Source organism: Capronia coronata (assembly GCF_000585585.1).
Source record: "Capronia coronata CBS 617.96 chromosome Unknown acBCG-supercont1.5, whole genome shotgun sequence".
In the NCBI taxonomy this organism is placed as follows: Eukaryota; Fungi; Ascomycota; class Eurotiomycetes; order Chaetothyriales; family Herpotrichiellaceae; genus Capronia; species Capronia coronata.
Genome location: NW_006912897.1, coordinates 1,819,579 through 1,847,186, shown reverse-complemented (window position 1 = coordinate 1,847,186; position 27,608 = coordinate 1,819,579). Strand labels below are relative to the sequence as shown.

Below are 27,608 nucleotides of genomic sequence, written 5' to 3'. Positions count from 1 at the left end.
CACCTCAATATTAAGATACTATGTGATTTTCCAATGCTATCCACAAGTGAATCTGCTCTTCTCCGACTCCATCAAGGAATGATAGATATATTGTGGTATCTAACTCAATGTCCTAGGGCGTAGTACATAGGTCTTCTCAGGCTTGTTCGGACGTCCCAGCAAGACCTTCGCCTCAATCTTGCCGAGGTCCATGGTGATACTGAAGATGCTGGCGGCATCACTCTCGCCCCTCTGATCTCGATTGATTGAACAGGGATAGTTCTCTTCGTCACAAAGAAACTTTTGTAGAGAGTCTTGAGTCACATCATCTTGCAACTTATCTGCCAGTTGGCGGATTCTCTTGACCCGGCTCAAGCTGTCGTTGACCCAAAGCATGTCCGTACCAGGATGTGATTCTAACATGTGGTTGCTATGGAAGATTCGATCTTTGTCGTCTGGTTGCAAGTATTTGATAGTTCGATGCGTGACTTCGACTCCAATGCTCCCCGATTGGTCTCCTATCAGCATATGACATGCCCCTCCGCACCCGTGGGCGTTGATGGCTTCCACAGCAGCAGCAATTGAAGTGCTCTCCAGAATCACCCGCCACATGATGTGAATGGGGGTGCGGTTGACATCGCTTCCTGCGCAACGGATTGCATTGACGCAAAGACCTATGCCTGCAGAGTTGAGACCTTCAGGAAGATCAGTGACAACCCACAGAGTCAGAAAGTGGCATGGGGCGCAGTCTCTGCTTACCTATTTTCCCAATCATGCCTGCTTCTGTGACCATTTGGATGGTTGGCTTATTCTTCTGGACGAGTCGTAGAAGCACAAGGTTTGGCTTTTGTTCAACCATCCACTGTTGACGTTGACAATGATCAATCAGTTTGAGGCCTGTGGGCTGGCATAATAGTCTCAAAGGGGCATTCTTACGTCCCAATTCTGGGCCAGATAACAAGTTGCTCCCGTCTTCCAGGAAAGAGCAGTGCAGCCGTCCAGAGCAGCCCCGAAAAACAGCTCAGATCTCACATTGAGAGCCAGAATCTCCTCGTAGGCGACACCGGCCCCTTGGGCTATCCCTTGCATCTCAATCTCTAGGTGAGGGTAGTTCTCATGGATGTGAGGCGCAAACCCGTTGGCTTTGGAGCATGCTTGCTTCCAACTCAGGTGACACTTCTTCTGGAACAAGTCGGCATAGAAAGATATGGTACTGGCGATTTGCGGCGCGGCTTTTGTCCCATGCTCAAAGCCAATCTGAGACCAAAACATCAGATCACAAGGAGCCTTGAATTGGACACGCCACGAGACTCACCTCGAAAGACTCTCCAACACAATTGACCTCAATCATTTCGTTAGTTGTATGCCAGTTGTTGCTTATGCTAGAGGTCAGTATCAACGACCAGGATCACTGCTGTTTACTCGATGACGGAAAGTCTAGGACCAGAGATTGATACGGACCCTTCTGCGGCCCTTAGATAACTAGCAGACCTGCAAACCCGGTGCTCGTCGTGTCCATAAAGCAACAGCCACTCGTCAATCTTCGCTTAGTATCATCTCAACAATGATGGTGTCTATCTTGTATTCTGGGCTCTGGTCCATTCTCGTGCATAATCACGACATGCAGGTGAGTCCCCTAGCGGCAACAGATCCATGACCTTATCAGTCCCAGCGTCTCTTTCTCTCCCTCCTGCTCGTCCGACCTCGATGTAGAATGTCGGTTGGACCTTCAAAGGGTCCGCAAGTGATAAGGTTCGTTTTGACGCCGATTGTCCCGATATAGAAGTAGACTGGACCCCCCGATCGGGTATAGCGCAGTATCAAACGGTCAAAAGTGGAGACTGGTCCATATCGGTTGTACCTTCATATCAACCTCCTTAGACTCATCCAAGACAGCCCAGCGAGCTCAAGCGGTCAATGGCAGCAGCTTCATTTTACCCACTTTCTGTCACCTCCAGGCTCTCGTGCCATCAAACGCCAGAGATATCAGTCCCCCAGTGCCGCTTCCCCTCAGACTCACCACAGATGCGGAACATCGTCTCTATCATTTCTAATCCGCGAGGCGGCGAGCAACCTGCCGAGGACCTGGGGTACCTCCATTCCTCGACAGCTGATTGGCGCGAGGACGCATGGGACGGAATTTAGGGAGTCCTAGTCTCTCGGGCGTCAAGCTATATTCTCTCCAGCTCTCTCTTTGAGCGCTATTTTTCGCTGCCGAGCATCGGGTGTACCTCTCATTCCAATCAATTGACAGGCATTTCGTCGAAACAGCTTATCTTGAGTGATCTGAGGTACATGGCCTATTGCCAACACCCTCAGATAAGACAACGACTGGTCGGTGGTACTAGCATTGAATCTCGTCGGGAGATGCAGCAATGCGACATACATAAAGGGCCGAGGCAACCACCACCCAAGTATCGTCGCCTCATCCCCGTTCCCAGTCGACCTCTTGCTCACTGGCAACCTTTCTTCCCTTCATTTCCAATCTCGTCTTCATCTCCCTCTGTCACAGGGGGCCAGACAAGCCTCCAAGATACCGAAACCGGCATCAACAAAGCGCGCCCACCAATCCCACCATGTCGGAGAAAGTGGACACCATCACCAGCAAGGCTGAGCCTGCAGCGCCATCAAAGCATTCCTCGAAGGAGGGCAGTATCCAGGACGGAGTCGACATTGTCCTTCCCGAAGGAGTTGACATCGCACTCGGATGGTTCGAAGAGATGAGAACCATTCCTCCGGGAGAGCTGGAGGCGGAGAGCAAGGCTGTGCGCCGCAGATGTGACCTGATTCTAATGCCTGTTATTTGCTTCACCTATGCCATGCAATTCCTGGACAATTCCGTTCTCGGATACGCTTACGCCTACCAGTTGCTGCCAGACACGGTGAGCAGTCTGCGCCTGTCGTTGGAAACATCTACATTTAACGAGCTAATCCTCTTCGCAACAGCACATGACTCCGGGAGATTACAACTGGCTGGCAAGTATCTACTACTTCGGATACCTCTTTGTAAGTCAACCACGACCACTCAGATAGCAACGACAGCACCAGCTGACCAGCTTTCTGTTGTTTGTAGTGGGCATATCCATCAACGCTCCTCCTCCAGAAACTACCGGTTGCCACCTACACCACCAGTCTCATTTTCACCTGGGGATTCCTAACCCTCATGTGCTGTGTGGCCAACTCATTTGCCGGATTTGCCGTTCTGCGATTCCTGCTGGGTGAGATATCCCGTTCAACTGTAGGAGGTCCGTGATCATGGAACTGACAGACATTCCGAAACAATCAGGCTGCCTCGAAGTCGGCATCACCCCCACCATGATGATCATCACATCTTCTTTCTACAAGCGAGAAGAGACTCCGATCCGAAACAGTTTCTGGCAATCGTCCTTCGGGAGTGGTGTGGTTATGCTGTCCATCGTCTCCTATGGTCTCGGGAACAGTCACAGCTCCGTGTCGAACTGGAAACTTGTCTTCCTGGTAAGTACTAAGCACCGAATGAAACGTCCTTGCGCTTGGCCCTGAGGGCTTTCAAGACGATCAACGCTCCCCTCTGCCACTCATGACCTCACCGTCTCTTGTAGGCTGACCATCTGAATGCAAATAGTTTGTCGGAGCCGTCACCACCGTTTGGGCAGCCGTCTTCTGGTGGCTCGTCCCTAACACACCAACCGAGGCTCGATGGTTGACACGTCGCCAGAAGCTGGTTGTCATCCACCGCATTTCCACCAACAAAATCGGCATCCAAGACAAGAAGCTCAAACCCCACCAGATCAAAGAGGCCCTGACCGACCCCAAGCTCTGGCTCTTGACTGCTTTCCAAATCACCAACGGTATTTGTAAGTCACCACCTCAACAGACACCAATCAAGGCTCAGGACAAACTGCACATCTATTACCTTGAAGCTTCTTTCTTCTCATGGCTAATCCAATGTGTTCTTTGCAGCCAACTCCAGCGTCTCGTCCTTTGCATCTCCCTTGATTGAAGGATTCGGCTTCAGCGACCTGGACACTGTCCTCCTCCAAATGCCTACCGGAGCCTTCGTGGCCGTGATCGAACCCATTCTCGGCTATATTGCGACCAAGATACCGAACACCATCATCTACATCTCAATCGCCGCAAACATCCCCAACGTGGCTGGACTGTTCGGAATCCGGTTCATCGATCGAACTCCGGGCAACAAATGGGCTTTGCTCGGCTGTACCTGGCTGCAATTCATCTTTGGCGTGACCAATCTGTTCAGCTGGACTCTTACGGCCTCCAACTTTGCCGGACATACCAAACGATCATTCGTCAATGCGGTCATCTTTGCCGCCTTTGGGGTCGGCAATCTGATCGGTCCTCATATCTTCTTCCCCCGTGAAGCACCTGTCTACAAGTCCGCCATCACTGGTCTGCTTGTTTGTTTTGGATTGAGCGTAAGTCTTCATCTTTTGCATTAGCAGCCCGCTTCACACTTTGGACTTCTGTTGATCGAGGACTACATGTCAACATCTCGGCATGTATTTGTCAAGCCTACCAATTTCCTGTCGCCTGCAACGCTAACTCCAAGATCTTTTTGAGCTGACAATATCCAATCCCCATTTATAGATCTGTTTCAACATATGTCTTCGCTTTTACATGTCTCGAGAGAACAAGAAGCGTGACGCAGCCTTGGCTCGCGGCGAAATCCAGGAAGTCGACGGAGAATTGGAAGGGTTTCATGACAAGACAGATAAAGAGAACTTGGCGTTCAGATACGTGCTGTAATCGACACCAAGCGTGAGAGAAGAGAAGAGATCGGGCGGGAAGAGGAGGGAGCGAGGAAATAGAACTCAAAGAATCCAAGAAGAAGCTGTGAGAGAGACAGATTCTTGGGCTATTGATTGGTGTCGAGCCGAGCCCAGCCGCGTCTAGCTGTATGATCCTCTTGGTGAACTCGTTGGGCGGAGCCTTGTTGGAGGATGCGATATTGTGCAAAAGGCGGAAGAAGGTGGGAGGAGAACAGATTTCGCATTCTTCACCCTTCGAAGCCCAATCAGAAGAGAATCCTTGAGCTCTGGTGTTTCCTCATTCCAGAGCCAGATCTGTACAAAATGAGGCTTGAGCCACATCTTGTCATAGTAGTACAAGGGAGCTGGAATAGAGGTCCAGCGAATGTTTGACATGAAGTCATCAAGCACATCAAACACGGTGCTGCGAACCAACACCAAAGCTGAATCCACAACATAGTCTTTTTCTCGCATTGCCATGTGTCACCAGACGGGCGTTCGCGTTTCATGCCGGAAGTGTATGTACTGTTGTAAGATGCGTGGTTTGGTGGCTGTCAGGGTTTCGCTTGGACCTGCTCAGTTCTCGATATCCCACTTTTGAGACTTGTTCTATCGTCCTCCGGTTTTCCATAGGAGCCACTTTTCCCTCGGTTCTGCGGGCGGGAGTGGAGAAAATTGATGGGCATCAAATCGGGAAGGTCGACAGTTGACAGCAGTCAGGAGTAGCTTGATGACTCTAGAAGATAAAGCACAGTCAGGTCCAAATGGCGAAGAAAAACAAATGATGACCGTTATTCATCCTTCTCGATTTATTCTGCCGAAATTCACGAAACCTGATTATCTCATAGGCGACGGCGAAGATATTTTCTTATATATCAAGTTACCTAACGTGTTACCCATCCCCTCTCATTGGATCCGAATATACTAGTAGTCATAATATCTACAGCTCGATCCTCCAGTCTACACTGTCAACAGCACCGATCAACTCAACCTCTGACCAAGAGTGAACAACAGACTTTTTGATATAACCTGAGATTCAAGTCAACGGCTCAGTCCATCAATCACAAGTCTCGAAAACTAACACCATTGATAAACATTTCATATCTCTCTACAATGCCGGTCACAAAGTCATCAAGTTTCCTCATCGTCGGAGCAGGGACCTGGGGATCATCAACAGCCCTGCACCTCCTGCGACGAAGCTACAAGAATGTTACCCTGGTCGATCCGTATCCAATGCCATCACCTCTATCCGCAGGAAACGACGTGAACAAGATTGTTGAACAAGGCAATTTCTCCGAAGGCGACGACGAGGCGTGGGTTTCTCGCTATCTCCTTCGAACCGCAATGGAAGGCTGGACGCACGACCCGATCTTCACCCCGTACTTCCACGACACGGGATACATTGTGGCTGCGAGCTCACCGGACGGCCTCAAGAAGCTACACGACCGCGAGCGGCCCGACCTGAACCCGGAGTTCGTCGAGTTGGAGGACGCCGAATCCTTCCGCAAAACCATGCCCGCTGGTGTTCTGCAGGGCGAGTTCCCCGGCTGGAAGGGCCTGTACAAACAGACCGGTGCAGGCTGGGTGCATGCACGCAAGGCGATGGAGTCGTGTTTCAACGAGGCGCAAAGACTGGGTGCCAAATTCGTGGTCGCAGAGGTGACTGAGTTTATCTTTGGCAACGGCGACGTCAAGGGCGTCCGGACCAAAGAGGGCCGCGATATCCTGGCTGATATAACCATCCTCTGTGCCGGTGCAAATGCCAACCAGTTGCTCGATTTTAAGGACCAGTTACGGCCGACCGCCTGGACCTTGGCTCATATTCAGATGACGCCCGACGAGACGCGACTGTTCAAGAACTTGCCCGTCTTGTTCCATATCGAAAAGGGCTTCTTCATGGAACCGGACGAGGATAAGCATCAACTCAAAATGTGCGACGAGCATCCTGGCTACTGCAACTGGGTTGAGCGTCTGGATGGATCTAGGCAGAGCATTGCCTTACCGGTTGACCTACTCCCAGTTGATGCCGAACAGCGTTGTCGCCAGTTCCTGCGCGAGACCATGCCCCAACTGGCAGACAGACCTTTTGTGCTAGGCCGTTTGTGCTGGTGTGCCGATACCCCAAACCGGTCTTTTCTGATCGATAGACATCCCGATCATCCCTCCTTGATTATCGGTGCTGGTGGCTCCGGTCATGGATTCATGCATATCCCTGCTGTCGGAGGGTATATTGCCGATGTTATCGAAGGGAAGTTGCATCCTAAGCTGAAGGATTCGTTCAAATGGAGGCCCGAGACTGCTGTTGGCAGGAACTGGGAAGATACTCAGGGTCGCTTTGGCGGTCCGAATCAAATCATGGACCTGCAGAAGGTCAAGGGATTCACCAATATCTCCAGCGACGATGGTGATGCCGATGTTAATGCCAAATTATAGAAGGATGGATAATTTGTTGCCATATCTGGAGCATAGAAATCTGTTTGAGTCAGTTCAATCTGGATACGGCTCCAGCGAGAACGTGTTGATCAAGCCTCTGAAGTGAGATTTTCTACGCCGTCCTTCTGTCGGGTTAACAGCATTCTCTATGCCTTGACTTCTGCTGGTGGGATTCTGGAATCCGTAGAACTGGAAATGCCAACTTCACGAGATCTTATGGCGGTCAGATGTAGCAGCAATGTCAGGAGGAGGCGTCGTCATTCACAGTAGACATTATCCAGTGGGCAGGGGCATGAACACCCTGACCCATAGTAGACGATGAGGATGAAATTGGGTTTGTTGCAGTCGAGGACTTGAGACGCCCAGTGATCGCACAATACTCCCTTCACGATCACAAGTCTCCTCTTCATGTGGTCAATGAAGGGAACAAGTTCTGTCTAGAATCCCATTTCTGCATAAGGGACAACGCAACGAAAAGAAAAAGCGCGACGGACGACGATCTACCTGAGGACACTTGTTAGTGCGAGCCACATCCAAAAATGATACAAAACGAAAACTTACTTAATTCGAACTCTCGGGCCCACGATCAGGGCTCACGAGGAGAAGCTGTGTGCGAACTTCTGGAGTTAGAAACCATCCAGGAGATCACGGATACAACGAGAACATACCCCGGAAGCTCATCAAGAGACACCATGTAAGAGATTCATTCCAGAGTTAGCAATCATCCAATAGTGTATACTATGGGATGAGATTTTACATGAGTCTTGCGACTCGCGAGAACAACCAATTTGAGGCGATATGTTGCTAGTGTGCACTGTGTGATAAGTTAGCGATCGACCTTGCAACTGTGGCATGACCTTACTGGGAAAGTGACTACTGTGTGACAATGACTTCCTGGGCACCACCCAACCGCCCACTTGCCCAGGAAGGATGCTGACGGCGAGATGCTAGTGACCTGTCATGTCTTAGTATGGGTGTAAGCTTGTGACATTGATGTAACACCGGCATGGTCCATATTGAGAAAGCGAGAGTAGAACGACGACAACGACCTCCTGGGTTCCACCCAACCACCCAATTACCCAGGAGGTATATCGGAGACAAGATATTGGTGATGTGCAGTAGGCTAGGACCGTCCTAACTGTGGAATTGAGACAGTAGCTGTAACCCACTTGCTGGGAAAGCGACGACAGGACAATAAGAACTCACTGGGCACAGAACAGCCAGTCACTTGCAAAGAAAATCTATCGCACCTTGGAGACGGAATGTTGGTAGGTTGTAGTTGGTTAGTGGCTCCTGTTGTGACAACAAGATGGTCACAGAGAGCCTACTTGCCGTGAAGGCGATGGTAGGCTGGCAAGGACTTTTCCGTGACCACCCAAGCACCCGCTTGCCCGGGAGAATGTTGGAGATCGATATTGGCGAATGCGGTAGGGCAGTGAGTCCTGTTTGCAACGGTGAGATAGCACTGATGCTAAACTTGCCGTGAGCTCAACGATAGGATAGCAAGGACTTCCTGGGCAGCAACGAGCCGGCCACTGCCAGAAAGAATGTGGGAGACGGGATGCGGTCACATTGGTAGTCGGAGTCTGTACTAAGTTAGCACCATCCAGCTTGTAGAGGTAGTAAGGGTCAAATGCTCACCATGACTGGGATGATAGCAAGGACTCCCTGGGCACCACCCAACCGCCAACTTGCCCAGGGAGAATGTCGGATTCGGGATGTTGGTAGTCTGGACGTCGTCAGTGGAAGTCAAGTTATGAGAAGGAGGTAGCGACAACAAGATACTCACCCGAAGAGGACGGCCAATTGACAATGACCTCCTGAGGGCCGCCCAGCCACCCGCTGCTCAGGAAGCCTGGTTGAATATTTGTCAGTGGCCATAATGAGATGGTGACGGGGAGGTCAAAGTTGACGGAGACGACTTTTTCGGATGATTGAAGTCGTCTATGGGAATGGTCCCTTGTCAACGCCGAGTGATACATGTTAGCGAAAGCCAGCAACAGTGAGATGTTGTCTCAAGTATCAAGGAATCTCCAAGTAAGATGTCCTGAGAACCGCCGTCCCACCCACTTTCTCGGTACAGGTTGTGAGAGATGTAGTGGTGTCGCAGCACAAGGCGTCTCCGGTGACGGATCGAGGAGAAGTTATGCCGATAATGGAGGACTGCCAGAATGGTGAGAGGCTGGTCCGGAAAGGGTGAGAGCAAAGGACATGAATCTCCTGGGCACCGCCCATCCACTCTCTTGCCCAGGAGACTCCGAGGGGAAGGGAAAGGAGAGGTAGCGCTGATTGTGTTGTTGCCACTGCGTGTCGGCCATGTGCTGTTGACAGTGAGCAAACAGCAGTCAGAGGCGCGGACTTACACTCTCGCGTATCAGCCCACGGTGAGAAATAGAGTTTGCAATCGACGGGAGGGTAAGGGCAGTCTGATGCTCCATGGATGCTGCTGGCCTCAGTTCTCGGATATTGTAACTTGGAATGTTGATGAGGGCATCGGTAAGCCCAGATAGGCAGCTATTGCATGCGTGAGGCGTCGGCATGGCCCTATTTGGGGATGAAGGAACCGATTAGTGCCTGAAGGGAGTTGGTTGGGCCATTGTCTAGGCTAGACAGGTGCCGATGACGCGGGTGAGTGTTGGGTTGGAGAGGCAGGCTATGGGGGCCACAAGCAGTGATGAAGAGGCACACAGGGCCTGAACATCCTTCCGGGGGTACCCATAATAGGCATAGTTAGGCGCTGGAGAGGAGACTCTCTGGGCACCGCCCTCAACACCCACTTTCCCAGAGAGTAACGGTTTAGGTCGGTTTGAATTGCTGTACTGCCTTGAGAAGCGTCGAGATGGCGGCGGTCAAAGCACAAGATTTCCCTGGGTACCACCCTACCACCCACTTACCCAGGAAAGGATGTCTTGATATCGGTTGCGGCGTGCTGAAAGTGGTTGATGTCGATGTGAACGTTGATGTGAAAAGAGGAAGTCTCCTATGGAGCCACCCAGCCACCCTCTTCCCTAGGAGTTGGAGGAGTTGTTGTCGGATAGATTTGAAGAAAGGAAGCATTTGCTTTCGACTGATTGGAGTGTGTGGAGAGCAGAGGAAGTCGAGATGGGTGATGAGTAGAAAAAAGAACATGATGATGATGTTCAAGGGCTTCAGCAGACCGCCCGTTGTAATTGCTTGAGGATTGCCTTTGCAGAGCACGAGCTCTGTGCTCTTGGTTCATGTTGTGTCGTGCGAGAGCTTTTTGAGGTGAGGTTTGAGGCAGGCAGCTGGATTGGTGTTTGAGGTTGAGGCTTGCAAGTCAATGCCACTGGTAGAGCCCGAGGAGATAAATGCGCTTGGTGCCCACTGAAGCTGGAGCGCCCCCGAGACCTTCCACTGTTCCTTCACACCGAGGACCACCAGTCGGACTCCTGATTGCCCTCGGACGGTGTGAGGGACAGAAGGCGGGGGTCAATCCCCTGCCCTAGGACTGGGTTGGTAGATGATTCCGCCAACCCGACAACGCCTGTAAAGACCATCTCATTGGATTGAGATGGAATGGCCGTTGCCTCTGCGGCGAGGCCTGCTCCCTGATCGAAACCAGGGAAGCCGCCGGCGAGTTCCTGGAGGACAGGATCTTCGGGTGCTGTCCAGTCATTGGCGTTCTCCAGTAAGGAGGACGCAAGGGCCATGGGAGGGACCATCACGTCCTCCTCAGCGTCGACAAGCGGAGCGTATTGGACTGGAGCGTACTGAGCTCCATTCAACCCTCCAGGAAAAGCCATTGGCTCTTCCGCTCGCTCCAATGGGGGCAGGGGCGCCCCAACCTGCAGATGGCTGACGTCGGGGATTTCGCTGTCAACCAAGTCTCGGGAATGGACCTTGATAGGCCGTTTCGTACCTACCAAGTTGGCAGGTTTCAAGGCACATGCTTTCATGTGCCTCGCAACGTTGTCGTTGCGGTCGCCGCTATGCGTGCACGAGTGCCACGCGCAGACGTATTTGTGGACTGCCACGGCGGCCGGTCGCAGCTTGCACGCTTTTTTGTGCCTGCTGTTGTCGGAGGCATCGTTGCACTCCCTGCTGCAATAGGGGCAGCGGTATTTCTGGCCCTGATGTTTGCACTTGTTGTGCTCCCGGAGCGCACGCGGGGTGGTGTATTCCGCAGTGCACTCGTTGCACTTGTGAGGGCCCGGCATCTTGTCTGGGGAGTATCAGCTTTGTTGCATGAAGAACACAAGGGTGTCACAGGCTCCTGGAAGCCAGTGACATGTCCAGGTAGTTGTGAATAGAGTCCACTTACCTTTCAAGCTTGGTTGGAGTTGTTTTCTGCTTGGCGTCTTCTCGAGAGAGAGTGAGAGAGTGAGAGGAGAGAATGTGTGCTGTGTGTTGTCGTTTGTTTGCTGGGAGTTCTCCAATGTGTTCTGTCGAGAGAGACTGAGACGGAGAGAGAGAGAGAGAGAGAGTGTGTGTGTGTGTGTGTGTGTGACTGTGAATGTGTGTGTATGAGTGAGTGAGTGTGAATGTGTGTGAGTGTGTAAGTGTGTGTGTAAGTGTGTGTGTAAGTGGTGTATGAGAGAGATACAGAGGAGGGAGAAGCAACGAGAGAAGGGACGAAAAGGGTGTCTGATATACCTGGGGGATCGAGCCTGCCATGAAGATCGCCCAACAATGACTCTGATCGCTATTGCCTTTGCAATCGCCTGGAACACAATGTCGAGATACCTGATTCCAGCAATGCGGCGGGAAATGCAACATAATCATCGTGGAATGGATGAACCATGCTCGCGAAAGTATCCTCCGGAATTGGTGGAAAGGAGCCAAAGAGAAGCTTCCAAATGCAGAGGCATGGAACGGACATCCATTCCGCTGAGAGAGTTCAATAACCGATGGCCTCTTGCAGCCCTTGGTAGTCACGTTGCATGCAAATCCCGTCTTGACCTTCCCCATTACGGAGGAGCTCCAGCCACTGCTAGGACTGCAAATCTTCGAACGTTGAGCGAGAGGGCCAGCATCTGGAAAGCCTGATTCCTCTCTGGCGAGATTGCCAGGACCCCCATGATCCTTGCAACAACAACGCAGCCCATCTTTTTGCTCCAAGGCCGAAACAGGCAAAGTATCGCCAGGCTGCTCACGAACTGGGCTCGACCTTGATCCCGGTCGACGATCATGTTCAGCCTCAATCAGACAGGGGAGGAGATCTCGGACGGTTCGCTGAAGAAAGACAAAATGGTGGAGCAAGCCACAGGTGGAGTCAAACGTCGGCAGGCAAGGTTTAACGTCTTTGTAGTGAGGCAGTGTCGGCGGCGACGACGACGACGGTATCGTTGGTCACCGTTGGTCCCGTTACCAAGTATGGTCAAAGGTAACAGGCCCAGAGTTGGACAACAGAAACAGCACAGATCTTTTGGCCTTGCCATGAACATTCGGTACTCACTTGGTTTGACTGCGTCCTCGTGATGCCGAACGACCTGACAAGAATCGACGTGTTCGCGGTTGCAGCACTTGTTGGTAGAGCAGGTGACGTTGGAATTGAGTGATCGTAGCTGCAGCCTTGCATTGCGTGCGAATACAGAATGTGACAGGAGACGCGCCTTCCAAAGAGGGCTGGTATAGGCTGTCACGCTGTGATTGGTACCGTACGTGACGTGTTTGTTACAAGGGTAAATCCCGGGCCATCAACAGTCGGTCCGCGAATCGCCAAGCAGCGTCGCCAAACTTCCCTCCGAGCCTCCGTTTCTACCTTCCGAGTCTCTCGCTCACCACTGCACTGCAGGCATCAACTTCTCGTCCTTCTCGTCACCTTGCTGTGTTGCATCAGGTACTACGTTGCATCCAACTCAACTTGGACAGATTCGTGACTGGCGCTACGGCCGCGTTCTTCTCTCTTCGGCCCCCGCCAGGCTGTACTTTTGCAGAACCAAGCTCTCTGTCGGTTGAGGGACTCCACACTCGACCGTCATGGGCAACATCTGCTCAAAATCCGCGAACAAGCCGGATCCCTTCTCCACCCCCGGAAGAACTCTAGCTGAGGGTAGCGGTCCAAATCCCTCCACTCAGAACAAGCCTACCACAGCCCCTCTTCCCCCGAAACTGACTTCCAGCACGCCTGGCCGAACACTTGGAGGGCCAGATAGTTCCTCCCGTGCGGACGATGCTAGAAGCGCCGCAGCAAGAGCAGCTGAGGTAAGCCGCGCCGTTGATTGCTGCATTTTTTTTTTGCCTCCCAACGGTGCGAGTGACGCAAGCCATCGCCCAATCTGTAGAGGGAAGGGAAAAAGTCTATATTGACTGGCCTCCGATGTGGATACGGCCCCGATACAGGAATCAATCAACTAATCTATTCCCATTATAGGAACGGGCTGCCAAAGCAAACAGGGCAGGAGGAAAACTCTCTGCCCAACTGTCCAGCCAGAAAAAGCAGACTCAGAACCAATTGCTCAACTCTGGCTCCGAAGCAGAAAGGAGAGCTCGAGACGCCGATCAAAGTGCTGAAGCCCGCAATTGGAACTAACCAAGCCTCATTCTCTCCTTGAGTCATCAAGGAACATACTATGGAGCTTCAAAGTATATCATGCGTCTGCCGTTACAAATCCGACACGGAGCAGCACGGAAAGCCAATCCCTCTCTCTGTGGCTTGCGAAGCAGCAGCAGATGGACAAGGTGGCAACGTCCTGATGTTCGGAAATTGCAGCGTCCGGCATCTTCGCTTCACAGAAAACGTCAGGGCATGGGTTCGCCCCCAGAGATACCTTGGGGAACTCAAGAGTAGGGTGGACTTCAAGGTTTTCGAACTTTTAACGAGCTTACGACGGGGAAGGTTTTCATTCATTTGAGTGGCTGGCGAACTTTGCTGAGCTTGGGGTCGTTTGTGGTCCAAGTCGGTGTACGGAGGAGTCACGGTGTGATGCGTGAGTTGGATGAAGACCCTCTAGCGGACACGCTCGCCCTACCATGCATCATGGCTTCGCTGGGAGCATTGTCGAGGAAGGCCATTTTGATTACAGTTCTACAGTACATACAGCAATGTTGAACATACCTACCTATTCCTTCTTGATCCAGAGGTGGTTGTGGGGGATGTTGTTGCTGCGAGATTGAGTGGTTTCGCCTGGGGGTGGTGACATACCATGCTTGGACCCTTACAAAAAGCAGGCAGAACAGGGGCGCAGGGTTTGCAGTGGGAAAGTCCAGCACGCAGCGAACATGCGTTTCGTCTACACCGGAGAACAAGGCTTATGGGGAGCAAGGCTTATAAAGCGCAAACAGGCAGCACAGTGCCCCCAATGAGCCCCTAACTTGAAGGTCTTGCATCGGCCTCAGCTCTGCATCGATGCCTGATCATTTGTCGTCGGTGCCTCCAGCAGCAGCAGTGGCGGCCCTGCTCCCTCTTGATCCTCCCTCCACCTAACAACCTGCTTGCTCGACTTTCAGTTTTCCCAATCGTTTCATTCTTCTATCACCATCAATCTGTTTTTATCTGGCATTCAGTGTACGTCTTCCTGCGACTTTTGAAGCAGATGCTTCCGCATGCTAGACATATAGAGATCGAATTGCTGCATTGCGACTTGAAGAACAATAACTAAGTCGATCTCTACTCTCCTAAGTGTAGGTATTCCTTTTGCCTGCGCTGTTCCTACCTCTTGGGCTGAGTTCTACTTGACAGCTTTTCTGAACACTTCTTCCTCGTCCTCTTTTTGTTTACGGCCGAACACATTGTCCGCTTGTTGTACCTCCTTGCTGCCAATCCATTGCATTTGCTGCGGCATTAAAAACACAAATTACTATCAGATCCTCAATTTCATATTCCACCTCTGAAGAATGGCCGAGATTCGGAACAACGTCCCTTTTATACAGCAGAGATACTGTTTCTATGCTATTGTACAGTCTACACCCGATGTCGAATCAAACTCTCCCTCTTCCACTAAGTTACATGCTCCCTTGTCTGCTGGAAAGGACCGAGCCGCCCTTTTCAACGCCCGGATCAACGCCCGGATCTACCCTCCACAAGACTGAAAGGTCCTCGAATACACCACTCTCTTTTCTGGAAACAAGACATTGTCCATGGTCACGTCTTGAAGATCATTCCAGGGGTCAACAGTCCACGAACGGGCCTACGCGATGAGAAATATATCCCTGAAATGCGTGAACGTCCAGCCTGTGAGAATGGTTGGCTGAAGTCTAAAGAGACGTCAAGTACAGGGGAATGGTGGAAGCACGTTGGCCGGGGTGGAGCATTTCATCTTTGTGGGGAAATCCAGCTGACATTCCGATACAGTTCGATTTCACTGATATACTGAGCTGAACAACATACTCAGGAAACAGGCTACATGCTTACAGCAGTCTCATTTTCATCTGCATCCCTACACGAGGTGTTTGGGGAGAAGGATCAGTTGGTGACTACATGTTGATACAGAGGAGTTTCGGGACAACGTATATCTGTGGATGATGCCAAACAGGATGCGATCCAGGCCTATCCCAGATGGCATGACATGGCGGGATCATCTTGGAGTTTGATGATGGCAAAATTCAGTGACACACCAGGAGAGCCGCTGGCTTCAACCGAAGAGAAAAACGAGACGGATGGAGCAAAAGCAGACGAAGGACTCCTATAACCTTGATCCAGTGGCCAGGTGAAAGAGTACCACATCAGAGGAGCATGAGAAATCCATCGTTGCGTTGATGGTCGAGACAAAGCTAAAATATATCGAACAAATGTCTGACGGCGATGGTAAGCCTGTCGAGTTTGACGCTGCTGACAAGACGTCGAGCACGAAGAATATCGCTCAATATTCTCCTGAAGCGCGCACGGGGGAATGTTGCTGGCGTGCCCTCAAATGTTCATTTTCCCAGATTCATGTCCATACTGGCAGTGGATGCCAGTGATGTCGCTGTTTGCACTTCTCGACTGCCTCGGTTCTTCTTTCTTTTCTGACCATGCCCTTGAGAAGCCCTCCGTACCTAACTTTTTGAAGCTCATCAAGATGACCACGGTGTCCTCCCGGAACTCAAACCAAGCATGCCTCTCTTCCGGTCGGGGAGGCCTCCAGCAACAACGCCAAAACGCCTGGCCCATGCTATTCTATGCTAATTTGGGTAGAGGTCATCTCAAGCTCATTAATGTCAGTCCAGCACGAGCCGATCTAGCTCGCTGCTTAACTAGACGCATTTTCGCTGGTTTTGTTGGACCCTTTTTCGAAACGAATCATTCGTCGTCTCGATCGCTCTCATCTCCCACTCTCAATCCACGATTGCTGCTCGCAATTCACTCCTCCTTTCCGTCACCGGGAAGAAGATTGCCACGGACCGAGAACATCTTGCCAGATGTGGCTGCAACGAATCCATCCACCTGTCGTGCATACTGCTCCACCTGGCGACTGTTCAACATGCTCTCCAAGCGACTTGGCTCCGTCGGCAACTTGAAGAGTTTCTGCCATTCATCCTCCGGCAACGGTGCCTGCTTGGAAAGTGCACGAGCTGCGTTCTCGGCCTTTCGCTTCGCTTGCCATTGCTGGATCTTCGCCTGTTCCCTAGCCAAAGCTCGCTGGTAGTAGGAGAAGTTGTTGGATTCGACGTGGTGAGTCTCAATCGAGTCAAGAAGGTTGTCGGCGGTCTGGGAGAGATATGGGTCGATGTTGATGGACAATGATTCAAAGGTTGGAGCAAGAGTGTCGTTCTTCACCACTGGGTTGTTCTCAATCTCATCGACAGAGGTTGGGGGCTTCATGGCACCAGAGGCGAGCATGCGCGGGACTTGGTGAAGGAAGGTATTGACAAGATGAGAGTTATGGACGGTGACCGGGATTTCGACCAGGATGTCGGTGTATTTCAGGCCGGACTTGAGAAGGCTGATTCCAACATGTTAGCACTGCACATTTTCAGCTCGGGCGGTCATCCATACTTCTCGGTGGTGAACTTGTTTTCCTTGTAGGCAGTCATGAACTGAGGAGAAAGTCTGAAAGCCTTGATGCTGAGAATTCCCTGAGAGCTTCGGCTGACATCATGGACAAGCGCAACAGTTCTCTCGTTCAACTCCTTCTGATAGTGATACTGGTTCTCGATGAAGTTTGCGTTGACAAAGTTACCCAAGTTTGCGCTTGTGTACCAGCCCACGTTGTTGGCATCCACATTGACCTCACGCAACATTCTGATCATCTCGGTCTGGTATGCAGTGTTGGATTTTGCCCGTGGAGCCGCGGCCGCACTATTGAAGTGCTGTTGCTCATATTGCGCCTCGGGAGGAAGATCGACGACTGGGAAAGGGAAGGTATTGGTGATTTCGAGGGTGCCGTTGATGTCCATGCCAACGAGACTGCCGGTCGCGGTGGTGGGGAAGCGGCTGGCGCAATGCTTGATGACTTTCATGACGACCTGTTCTCTGTGTAAGATGTTTGCAATACAAGAAGACCTCGCTGTACACGAAACTCACCAGCGCCTCAAGCTGGACCGCCTTGAGCGGAGCGTCTTTCCTGCGACGATGGTCAGTAAAGTTGTGGATCTAGAAATGAGCGACCAGAACATACTCGACGATGGGAGCGGTGGTAGCCATGATTGAATATCCGAGGTAGATTGCGACCGGTTGTCTTACGAGGTACTGTTCACCGGTGAGAATCGAGTTATGGTCGTCGGTAAATGGCTTCCTCACTTGAACCTGCCGCTCGTGGTCACTCTGCTTTGTGGGTGAGAGGGACATTTTTGCGAACTGCGATGAATTGTACAAGGAAGGTTTAGCGAGACACTTGTGACTGATACAGAAGGTTTGCCGAAGCACTGATTCAAAAGAGGGAGGTTTGCCGACTTGAACAATATAGAGAAAAGGTGAGAAGAGGAGACGAAGCCTGTGCAAAGGAAGTGAGAGGGAGTGCCTGTGTTGGTCTGGCCGCTCATCTTCTGCACATGACCTGTGTTTACATCTACGGTGCTTGTGATTTGAAGCGCATGGCATTATAGGATACTAGGCGCCCAGATACACTTCGGGGACCATTTTCACATGGAACCGGCGAGGACTGTCATGTTCAACCAAGCAGGAGTCTGTGACTGCAACAGCCTCAATGAGGGATCAAAAGTACAGGGACTGAGGAGTTGACAGTAGAGAGTGGGCAGCGTCCAACATGGCTGGTGGTCAATAAAAGTACATATCGTGCTTATAATACTATGTCATGGATGACGATCAGACAAAATACCTTTTTTATCTTGGCCATGTCATTGATATTTCCTCACAACAGCTCACGTATTCTACATGGACATAGATACTGCTATCTCTCTTTGACATTCCTGCTGCGTCTTCTAGGCCCTTTGGCCATCCATGTCGTCCAATACTAATCTTGATATATGGTTTGTAAGTGATGCGCCCAGCAGCTCGAATTGACGAATGTTTGCTCATACATTCACAGGCTGGTGCTTTTGCTGCATTCACGGTTGATCTGCTCGTTTATCCTCTAGACACCCTCAAGACACGGCTTCAGTCGCAGGACTATGAAAAGCTGTACAGAAACTCCAATGGCACATTAAACCGGTCTTTGTTCCGTGGATTGTACCAAGGCGTTGGCTCCATCATCCTCATCACGATCCCTTCCTCGGGCGCATTCTTCACCACTTATGAAGCCTTGAAGTACGGTCTTAAGGACTTGGTACCACCGAACTCTACGATATACCTCCCTCAACCTGCCATTCATGCTGTTGCAAGTGGCACCGCCGAGCTGGTTAGCTGCGCCATCTTGACACCCGCGGAAGTTTTGAAGCAAAATGCGCAAATGCTAAGTGCTGGCACACGCCGGTCTACGTCTCTTGAGGTTCTCAGACACTTCAGGAAGCACCCGGCGAGGCTTTGGAGGGGTTATACTGCGTTGGCTGCGAGGAACTTGCCGTTCACTGCACTGCAGTTTCCTGCATTCGAGTCGTTGAAGGGCTATTTCATGAAAAGACGGCAGCTGAAAAAGGGTGGTCAAGCGGTCGATGGAATATTTGAACGCGCACGTATCACCGCCCTGAGCGCTGGTATTGCCGGTAGTGGTGCTGCATGGATCACCACGCCTGTTGATGTCGTCAAAACGAGGATCATGCTCGCTGCTGGGTCTGGGGACGATGGGCCGAAAAAGGACCTCAAGGCCAAGTCTTCAAATTGGCTTTTGAACGGCGTACGAGGCACAGGCAAGAGTGGATTCGATGTGGCCCGAGAAATCCTCAAAGCTGAAGGAGTACGGGGTCTGTTCCGGGGTGCTCTGCTGCGTGCATGTTGGACTTCCATCGGTAGTGGTCTCTATCTGGGATGTTACGAAGGTGGTCGATTCTATCTCGAAGATGCAAGACAAGAGACCAATGAGCGGGACACGTCCTTACAGAATGACTGGTCAAAGGTCAAGGTTGGTATTGGGGGCAGCAGGTCCCAAGACGTCGTCAAGAAGAGTGCATGGCAGGATGACTGAACGTCACGACGAGGCTGTCATATGACCTTGATTCTCTTCAGTTGGCGCCCTGGTCACGGGTCGAGTTACATCCGCGAAAACGCTTCGACGGTTTCCACGGGAGTTGAGGCACCATATCGCCATACACAAACAACACGCCCTACGTCCCTACCACTGTCAGTCCAGAGCAATACTGAAGCGTTCGGTGTGAGAGACAAAACATATATTGCCTGACAGCAACACTGTGTGTTAAGGTCCGAGTTCTATTGCAATGGTCCTCCACAACCTTACGCCCGTGTCTGTCTTTCACGCCGAAGGCTCTGATATGGATGTGCAGTCTGCTCAATCGCTTCAACCTCGAGTCATCGCGGGTGATGTGTCATCGCAGTTGAAGGAATACACTGATCTGGAAGAGCTGTCTCCTTGGGGTAGAAATTCCCGTTCGAGGTATCCTACGCAAAGACACCATCGTAGTTCCACACTTCGACATCTTGCGGCTATGATGGCGATGGATTGATTGCGGGCCGTTGCAGGATAAAGCATCTCGGGCATCAAGTCTCCGCAAAGACTCCGACAAGCTGGAATCCAAAAGAGTGGAAACCCGAACCCGTTAGTTCTCCCCCTGTCTCAATGCGAGTAGCACAGTGCCAGCGTTAGTACTGCCTGCAATTTGAGAGAAGTGTTGAGACGTGGCCAAGGGTGACTCCGGTGCGTCGTTAGATGAAGAGGCAAGATGTGGCAGACACTGAACTAGACAATGCTCTTCGTTGGCACTGTGATATTACGTGGATATGGGAGCCAAAGTGCGCTCAGGCATATCTCTTCTGCGGCGCAGGACATTCAGTTCATCTCTACATCCCCATCCTCATGACCATTTGTTTCGACCTCGACCTCGAGATCCTCGTCGCCATCTTCCTCCTCCTCATCATCTTCCCAGGCCTCGTCATCGTCCATCTGGTCCTCCACACCTAGGATCTTATTCAACTGCTGGACAAGCTCAACCGCATGGTCCCGTAACCTCTCGTCCTCGTACTGTTGCACCCGATATAATCTGAGGCAATTATCCAGCCAAGTTTTTGCGGTTTCTTGATTGTTGGCCTGCGTCTCGGGGACGACGTCAGGCTTCTGCGACATGAGAACATGGCACCAGCCGCCGAGGTACCAGCATTCGACGCTCTGGTCGTCTTCGCGAATCAAGCCCTCTAGAACTTCGAACGCTTCGGCCTCCTGCTCGACTTCCATAAGCAGCCTGCTCAGACTGACCCGTGTGGGAAAATCAGGGCGCCGTTCGTCATTGTCAACAATCTCTTGCGGGATATCCTTCCAAATGTCGATGCTGCGCTTGAGGGCTTGGCGGGCATCGTCGACCCTTGTCTGGCTTATCCTGACACTGGCGAGCGTCTGCAGAACTCCGGCGCTGAGTCGTTCCGGACACACGGCCACGGCTTCGGTGACCAGTGTTTCGCATCGTTGCTCTGCGTCTTCTTCCCAACTGAGATCCGTCATGTAGACTTCCGCCATGGCACACAACGCGTTGGCCAGCTTCGCCTTCTTCTCGTCCAGGATCGTGGTCGTCTGATCCAACGATTTTGCCTCGTCGTCCTCCAAGACTTCAATCTCGTTGCGTAGTACTTCTGTCGCTTTTTCAAAGTTTGCTATACTCTCACCGCCGCCACCTTCGCACAGCTGCGCCAACCACAGCCACGGCTCCGCACTCACCAGCGCGCCATCCGGGTCAATCTGGGTTACCCGCGTGAAACTTCTCCGAGCCGCATCCACGTTTCCCATGGCAAGCTGGATCTCGGCTTCCAGTGTCAACGCTGCCGGGAGGGTAGGCTTCCCTTCTGCGGCCAGGCGCAGGAGCGTGTCGATGTCATTGTCCTCGCTGGTGGATTGTCTTTCGGACTCGAGTCTGCGGAGGGCTTCTTCGGCGAGGGGAAGGGCGAGTTCGGGTTGAGACTGTTCCAGCAGCTCAGCGGCTTCGGTAAGAAGATCTTCAATGGGCCGTTGTGAGGACTTCTTGGGCAGAGACTTGACAAGCGGAGCGTTGGTCGAATGAAGTATATCTTTCACTTTCGGCGGTGATTTCGACTTTGTTTTGGCCATCGTAGTCAAATCGAATCTCGGATTCAGTTATTCTGGATTGACTTGACGAGGAGTGTTGTAGCTGGAAATTTGTGTAGCATGCCTCTTCAGGATCTACCACATCGCAATCCTCAGGGTCCGCAACAATTGGGACAAATTTTTGGCCGCATAGTTTGGCAAGGCAGGTTTGCCGGGCTCCATAGAGTGTCACGTGGATGAAACGGAGCTCCGCCCCGACTTCCTCGGTTATGAGTAATCTAATTGTCAAGTCGACTTTTTATAGCAGCAAGAGTGCGTCAGTCGACCGAGTTTCAAGCAACAAGCATTCTGCCAATCTCGGGACAAGCATTTGGCTCTGCCCGGGCCTTTAGATCGAGACCTTGCCCATGCTAGGCTGCTGAACCAGGCCCAAAGAAGCTGTTTTGGCGTCACCGGGACCTGACACTTGTATTTTATTTGAGAAACTCACTGGCCACTGACTGTCCGTGCCTCGGTTGGCAGATGCGGATGCGGATCCCGCCAGGGGGAATTACAGAATCACATCTGGTCTGTGACTTCATCATCAAGTCAGGCTGCCGAGTTCTATCGCTTTTTGACATCCGCATCATGGACCTTAACTGGAATGGGAGATCATCGGCCATGAGGCAACGTTTCAGGCCGTCGCGGTTGATAGTGGCCCGGCACTTGCTTGCGAGACGCAGGCAGTGTCAGAGTTGCTTCACACTTAACACTCTAAACCGTCGAAATGACGTCAAATGAACCGACTGCACTGCAGTGTAGCACCAACCCGCCTTCCTGCTCGACTTAGGCTGCAGTGTAATATGCCCCGGCTGTTCTCGCCGGGCTATATAGTCATCCTCTGACTTGCCAGGGAATGTATTGACCAGCCTCCTCCAGACCTCACTTCCTCTTCTCGAACAGCCCAAAACCCCGGCGGCTCTATCCAGCCACATCAACATGGCGCCGGCGAACAATCTCTTGTCGACTCTTCGCGAGAAGCTGTACCGCCACAAGCCAGAATTGGGTATATCGCTGAACCGGGACCGCAATGGTGTCCGCGGAGGGTCAGAGGACGACATTGCCCGTCGCATAGAAGAACAGGAGGGAAGTGGCTGGTCCAGTGAGGATGCGTCGGGGTCGGACTCATCGAGCGCAACTCCGTCTGCCCAGAGCGCCAAAAGCTTGGATGAGTTCCTCGACAACGATGACCCTCCGAAGATCAAATGCCATTACGGTCAATTACCTGTGATGCAATCGCAGAATGAAGCCGCCGAAAATGGAGAACATACCGGCTGGACATCTCTAACCGATCTCACTCCTGACTCGATCGGCCAAGAAGTCACCTTTCGCGCGCGGATCCATCTTGTGAGGCATATGAGCGCAAAACTCGCCTTCGTCATTTTTCGGGAACAGACAACCACGGTCCAAGGCGTGCTCAGCATGAAACAAGGCCAGATATCCGAGAACATGGTGAGGTGGGCTCACCATATACGGTCTGGGACGATAGTGGTGGTCAAAGCCAGAGTCAAAGAACCCGAGCAGACAGTCAAGTCATCCAGCGCACACCATCTTGAGCTGGAGATTATGGAGATGCATATCGTATCCGCCAGAACCAGCCCTGTCCCCTTCAGTGTCTATGAGGCCGAGGCAGCAACAGACGGGCACTCCATCGCCGACCGGGTGAGATTGGCCAACCGCATCCTAGACCTGCGAACTCCCACGTCCCAGGCAATCTTCAGAATCCAATCTGCTGTCTGCAGAGCGTTCCGAAATTACCTGGAAGATCGAGGATTTCTTGAAATCCACACTCCGAAACTGCAAGGCGGTGCCACCGAAGGCGGAGCAGACGTCTTCCAGGTCAACTATTTTGGTCGCCCAGCTTTCCTAGCACAGAGTCCTCAGCTGGCTAAACAGATGTGTGTCTCCGCAGATTTTGGTAAAGTGTATGAGATTGGTCCAGTTTTTCGAGCTGGTAAGTATTCAATCTGGTCATCTCGAGTCGTCTAACATTTCCGCAGAGAATTCAAACACACCGCGGCATATGACCGAATACACGGGCCTAGATTTAGAAATGGCGATAAACAGACATTACCACGAAGCTATGTGGTTGATAGACGCATGCCTTAAGAGCATCTTCAAGACTATCTACGATCGACATCGAAATGACCTGGAAGTCTTGAGACAACACTTCCCTCATGATGATCTGATTTGGCTTGAGAAAACTCCCCGACTTACATTTGCGGAAGGTGCTCGATTGTTAAATGAATCGGGCTGGATGAACGAAGATGGCAGTCAGCAGTCGGAATACGAGGACCTATCGACGAAGGCAGAACGAAGACTCGGCGAACTGGTTAAAGAGAAGTATCACACTGACTACTACATGTTGGACAAATTCCCAACCGACGCCCGCCCGTTCTACACCATGCCTGACCCGAATAATAACAAAGTCACCAACTCGTTCGACTTCTTTGTTCGCGGACAAGAGATTCTTTCCGGCGGACAACGTGTGCATGACTATACCTTGCTGAGAGAACGAATGGAAGGTTCCGGCATGAATCCCAGCTCATTGAAGGAATACATGGAGGCTTTCGAATGGGTTGCGCCACCACATGCAGGGGCAGGAATCGGACTTGAAAGATTGGTTTCATTGCTTCTCAATCTCGGCAATCTGCGTTTTGCGACACTCTTCCCCCGCGACCCCAAGAGTTTCCCAGCACCAAAGGATAGTCATCTGCGACATCCTGAAGACAATACTTTGGAGAGGCCTAAAGGTCATCTTCCGCCCTTGGAAAACCTGGTGGCAAACTATGGTGATGCGACAAACACTTCCTGGATGGATGAGAGGTTCCAAATCTGGAGAGACGACAAAACCGGAGCAGCCATAGGCTATGTTCCCATTCGGAACCGCGCAATCTGTGCCGGCAACCCTCTCTGTGACGCGAGGCAGCTGGAGGACGTGATAACGGCGTTCCTTCACTGGCTCCGTCGAGAGACCAAGCTCAAGCCGCTCTTCATCCTGGTGGACAAGGAGGTCGAGGAGGTCTTGGGTGATAAGCTAGGATGGAAAAGCTTTACTAATGTGGCGGAACAGCGGGTCAACCTTGCGAACGACGAACACATCAACGTGGACAATGATGTTGAACGCAAGATCAGACACGCCAAGAAAGATGGCGTCAAGGTGGTTGACTATGGCAGCTCCGTTCCTGAAGACGTGCGCCAAAAGATAGAAGCCCGGATCAAGGAGTGGCAGCAAAGTCGTCAGGGAGCACAGGTCCACTTGAGTGAGATCACCCCGTTCATGGACAGTACTCATCGGCGGTACTATGTCGCAGAGGGCGAGCAGGGGAAGATCCATTCTCTGGTGGTGTTGGCGCAGCTCGCTCCACGGTATGGGGTACAAGTGAAATGGGCCCTGGATTTCCCGGGCGCAAGCAACGGTTCAATCGAGTATACCGTACAGACAGCCTTGAGTACGGCGGCACAGTCGGGATACAAAACGTGTACGTTCGGTGCCGGGGCGACAGCAAAGTTGACGACCGGACACAACATGGGCAACATCAGGTCGGCCGCACTGAACTCGATCTATCAAACTTTGGCTGCCAAGTTCCGTCTGGAACAGAAGACTGGCTTCCGTGCCAAATTTAACAGTATGGACGACCCGATCTATCTGTGTTATCCGCCAAAGGGACTGGGACCGAGAGGCACTCGAGCAATTGTGGAATTCTTCCAAGCTGAAGGAGCTGACGGGAATGATGGAACGACTGAGACCAATGGGGCATAACCAGGGATCAAGTCGCTATCGCCGTCGCTACGCTCCTGGTTCGGTGTGGTTCTCTTTTCGTTATCTTTCGGAGCAATGGCGAGGGCTGTGTGCAGTCTCATGCCGATTACGACTTATGTGGTGTCACGTTACAAACTCATGGTCTGTTTCCCGCAAAGCAAGCGAGTGGTGAAGGATAGTCATACAAATTCTTTGTTCCAGTACTTAATGGCACTATGGACAGCATTTCAGAACTATGTTGGGCCTGCTGGAGACTGACTCTGATAGCATTTCCTTCTGTTGACAAAGAATCCCAGAGGTCTCTGAGCGACGCTCCACACTGACTATCGAACAGACAATTCCAAACCAAATGAAAGAGAAATCTAGTAATACTCCGTGGCTATGCGAAAATCAGATCACGGCCATCACGTCCCAGGCCGGCAGATCTCTCTGCTTTTCACCTTAACTTCTGAAATTCCGAGTCAAAGTCGGATCCAGCATGCGCCGCATCCCCCCAAACATCATGTTCCTCGGTCAAAGTGGCCAGTCCCGGGTGATATGCCTCTGGTTGATAGCCGACTTCGAGCTGGGAGACTGGCTCATAGGAGATTGTCCTTGGGATCTCCTGGGGAGGCTTCATCGCGTCTCCGTAATAGACGAGCGGATAGTTCGGGTCAAAATGGCCCAGACGCGGATCGAGCACATTGTGTTGGACGGGATATTCCATGGACTGCGGCGGCGGATAAGACGACAACAGCTCATGGTGACCGGCATTCGGCATGCCCAGAAGACCCATGGTGGTCTGGTAGGAAGGGAAAGGATCGTGCATCTTCTCATACTTGATATCGCTGATTTGCTCTCCATAGGGGCCCATTGCCGTCGACGAGGGCTGATAATACTCGCCAATCATGCCCCCGGGACCCATGACCAAAGGTGGCGGCCCATATGGGTTGCTGATCTCATAGCCGGAAAGATTCAGTGCAGCCTGCATGGGAGGAGGGTGATGATAGCGAACAGGTCTGTCTTCCAACGGAGTCGACGAGGCGCTTCGGCTGTCAAAGCGTCGGGCGCTGCGACTGCGTTTGGAGCTCCTGGTGGACCCCTCCCAGTCTGGATCGCTGTCACTGGCATCATCACCGTCGTCGTCGTTGCGTCCGGGTCTGGGCCGCTTGGCCGCCTTGTTGGGCGCGAACTTGTAGTTCGGGTGGGCGGCCTGGTGGTTGTCGCGCTCGATGAGAGAATACCGCTCGTACATTTCCCGCACCTCCTTAGGCTCCAGTGGCCATGAAGCGCCCGTCACCTGCGACACGACCTGGTGGTTGTTCTCTTTGCAGAACTGCTTCACTCGGTCGGCGTACGCGGCTCGGTACAGCATGAACGAGTTCATCGGTCGCGAGATGTATCCCTTCTTTTTCTCCACTTCGGCCATCCGGTCGGCCACTGGTCGATGCACCCATGCGCCCATGTCCTTCACTGGTGTTGTGTAGTCTTTGGTGAGTAGGCTCAGGGGCTGGTCGATCACGGGCGCGCCTTTCCTGGCTGGCTTCTTCTTGAGGTTTCTTCGTGCTTGACTGCGTGGTGCCGGCGAGGCTGATGTGCGTGTCGATTCGGTGTTACCGGGGCTTGAGGGGGTGGTTGCGAGCGCTCTTCCGCTGCGAGTCTGCACGCCCATGTTGAGCATGCCTGGTGGCGGCGTGTGGGATGGTTCAGAGGTGATCATAGCCTTGGAGACTTGTCAGTATGGTCCTTCTCTACGGTTGCCAAAGTCTGTTTGGAACATCACTTACATGCTGGTGTGTATAGTAGACTTGACTGGGCTCTGGATATAGGGATTGTTCGACATAAGGATGCTGTTCCCGGTCAGTCAGTATGTGTCTTTCTTGTCTCGAAATTGCAGGTACTTACAAAAGCTTGCTGTGGCATCATGTCCGCCCTCATCAACCTCGTCGGCATCGGTGGTGTGTATGGCTCTGTCTTGACGGGGCCCAGTTGGCCAGCTCGATTGTCGTCGCCCATGTTGTAATGGCCGTCCACCGAGTGAGGAGGCGATGGAGGTCTGCTCGTGCCTGTGTTCTGGGACATTGCTTTTCGCAAAAGTTTCTTTCTGAATGTTCAATGAAGGTAAAGAAGCTGTTGCAGTGATGGTGACTATAAGGTGGTTTCCTTTTTCTGCTCAACACTGTTCAAAGAGACTGCTGAGAGAAAGGTAGGATGCTGGATAGC

General features: G+C 52.0%; 10 protein-coding genes across 10 annotated transcripts; 5 read left to right on the top strand and 5 right to left on the bottom strand.

Annotated features, from left to right (window-relative positions):
• Positions 1–99: 99 nt before the first annotated feature.
• On the bottom strand, positions 100–1,330 carry A1O1_06336 (uncharacterized protein; the record flags this gene model as incomplete). The annotated part of the gene is made up of 4 exons (XM_007727215.1): positions 100–674; positions 739–841; positions 916–1,236; positions 1,295–1,330. The coding sequence occupies 4 exons, from the start codon at positions 1,328–1,330 to the stop codon at positions 100–102; spliced, it is 1,035 nt and encodes a 344-aa protein (XP_007725405.1).
• A 1,225-nt stretch (positions 1,331–2,555) lies between these two features.
• Positions 2,556–4,418, top strand: A1O1_06335 (uncharacterized protein; the record flags this gene model as incomplete). The annotated part of the gene is made up of 6 exons (XM_007727214.1): positions 2,556–2,861; positions 2,926–2,985; positions 3,053–3,197; positions 3,266–3,456; positions 3,584–3,815; positions 3,922–4,418. The coding sequence occupies 6 exons, from the start codon at positions 2,556–2,558 to the stop codon at positions 4,416–4,418; spliced, it is 1,431 nt and encodes a 476-aa protein (XP_007725404.1).
• A 1,422-nt stretch (positions 4,419–5,840) lies between these two features.
• A1O1_06334 (uncharacterized protein) lies at positions 5,841–7,160 on the top strand (the record flags this gene model as incomplete). The annotated part of the gene is made up of 1 exon (XM_007727213.1): positions 5,841–7,160. One exon carries the CDS (start codon positions 5,841–5,843, stop codon positions 7,158–7,160), a length of 1,320 nt encoding a protein of 439 aa, XP_007725403.1.
• A 3,383-nt stretch (positions 7,161–10,543) lies between these two features.
• On the bottom strand, positions 10,544–11,338 carry A1O1_06333 (uncharacterized protein; the record flags this gene model as incomplete). The annotated part of the gene is made up of 1 exon (XM_007727212.1): positions 10,544–11,338. The coding sequence occupies one exon, from the start codon at positions 11,336–11,338 to the stop codon at positions 10,544–10,546; it is 795 nt and encodes a 264-aa protein (XP_007725402.1).
• A 1,762-nt stretch (positions 11,339–13,100) lies between these two features.
• Positions 13,101–13,653, top strand: A1O1_06332 (uncharacterized protein; the record flags this gene model as incomplete). The annotated part of the gene is made up of 2 exons (XM_007727211.1): positions 13,101–13,325; positions 13,495–13,653. The coding sequence occupies 2 exons, from the start codon at positions 13,101–13,103 to the stop codon at positions 13,651–13,653; spliced, it is 384 nt and encodes a 127-aa protein (XP_007725401.1).
• Positions 13,654–16,401: 2,748 nt separating this feature from the next.
• On the bottom strand, positions 16,402–17,829 carry A1O1_06331 (eukaryotic translation initiation factor 3 subunit H; the record flags this gene model as incomplete). Its single annotated transcript, XM_007727210.1, has 4 exons — positions 16,402–16,984; positions 17,038–17,507; positions 17,566–17,605; positions 17,660–17,829. 4 exons carry the CDS (start codon positions 17,827–17,829, stop codon positions 16,402–16,404), a joined length of 1,263 nt encoding a protein of 420 aa, XP_007725400.1.
• A 612-nt stretch (positions 17,830–18,441) lies between these two features.
• A1O1_06330 (uncharacterized protein) lies at positions 18,442–19,561 on the top strand (the record flags this gene model as incomplete). Its single annotated transcript, XM_007727209.1, has 2 exons — positions 18,442–18,474; positions 18,530–19,561. 2 exons carry the CDS (start codon positions 18,442–18,444, stop codon positions 19,559–19,561), a joined length of 1,065 nt encoding a protein of 354 aa, XP_007725399.1.
• An 819-nt stretch (positions 19,562–20,380) lies between these two features.
• On the bottom strand, positions 20,381–21,646 carry A1O1_06329 (uncharacterized protein; the record flags this gene model as incomplete). The annotated part of the gene is made up of 1 exon (XM_007727208.1): positions 20,381–21,646. The coding sequence occupies one exon, from the start codon at positions 21,644–21,646 to the stop codon at positions 20,381–20,383; it is 1,266 nt and encodes a 421-aa protein (XP_007725398.1).
• A 936-nt stretch (positions 21,647–22,582) lies between these two features.
• Positions 22,583–25,406, top strand: A1O1_06328 (aspartyl-tRNA synthetase; the record flags this gene model as incomplete). Its single annotated transcript, XM_007727207.1, has 2 exons — positions 22,583–23,597; positions 23,644–25,406. The coding sequence occupies 2 exons, from the start codon at positions 22,583–22,585 to the stop codon at positions 25,404–25,406; spliced, it is 2,778 nt and encodes a 925-aa protein (XP_007725397.1).
• Positions 25,407–25,842: 436 nt separating this feature from the next.
• Positions 25,843–27,467, bottom strand: A1O1_06327 (uncharacterized protein; the record flags this gene model as incomplete). Its single annotated transcript, XM_007727206.1, has 3 exons — positions 25,843–27,108; positions 27,173–27,235; positions 27,291–27,467. 3 exons carry the CDS (start codon positions 27,465–27,467, stop codon positions 25,843–25,845), a joined length of 1,506 nt encoding a protein of 501 aa, XP_007725396.1.
• Between the last annotated feature and the right edge of the window lie 141 nt (positions 27,468–27,608).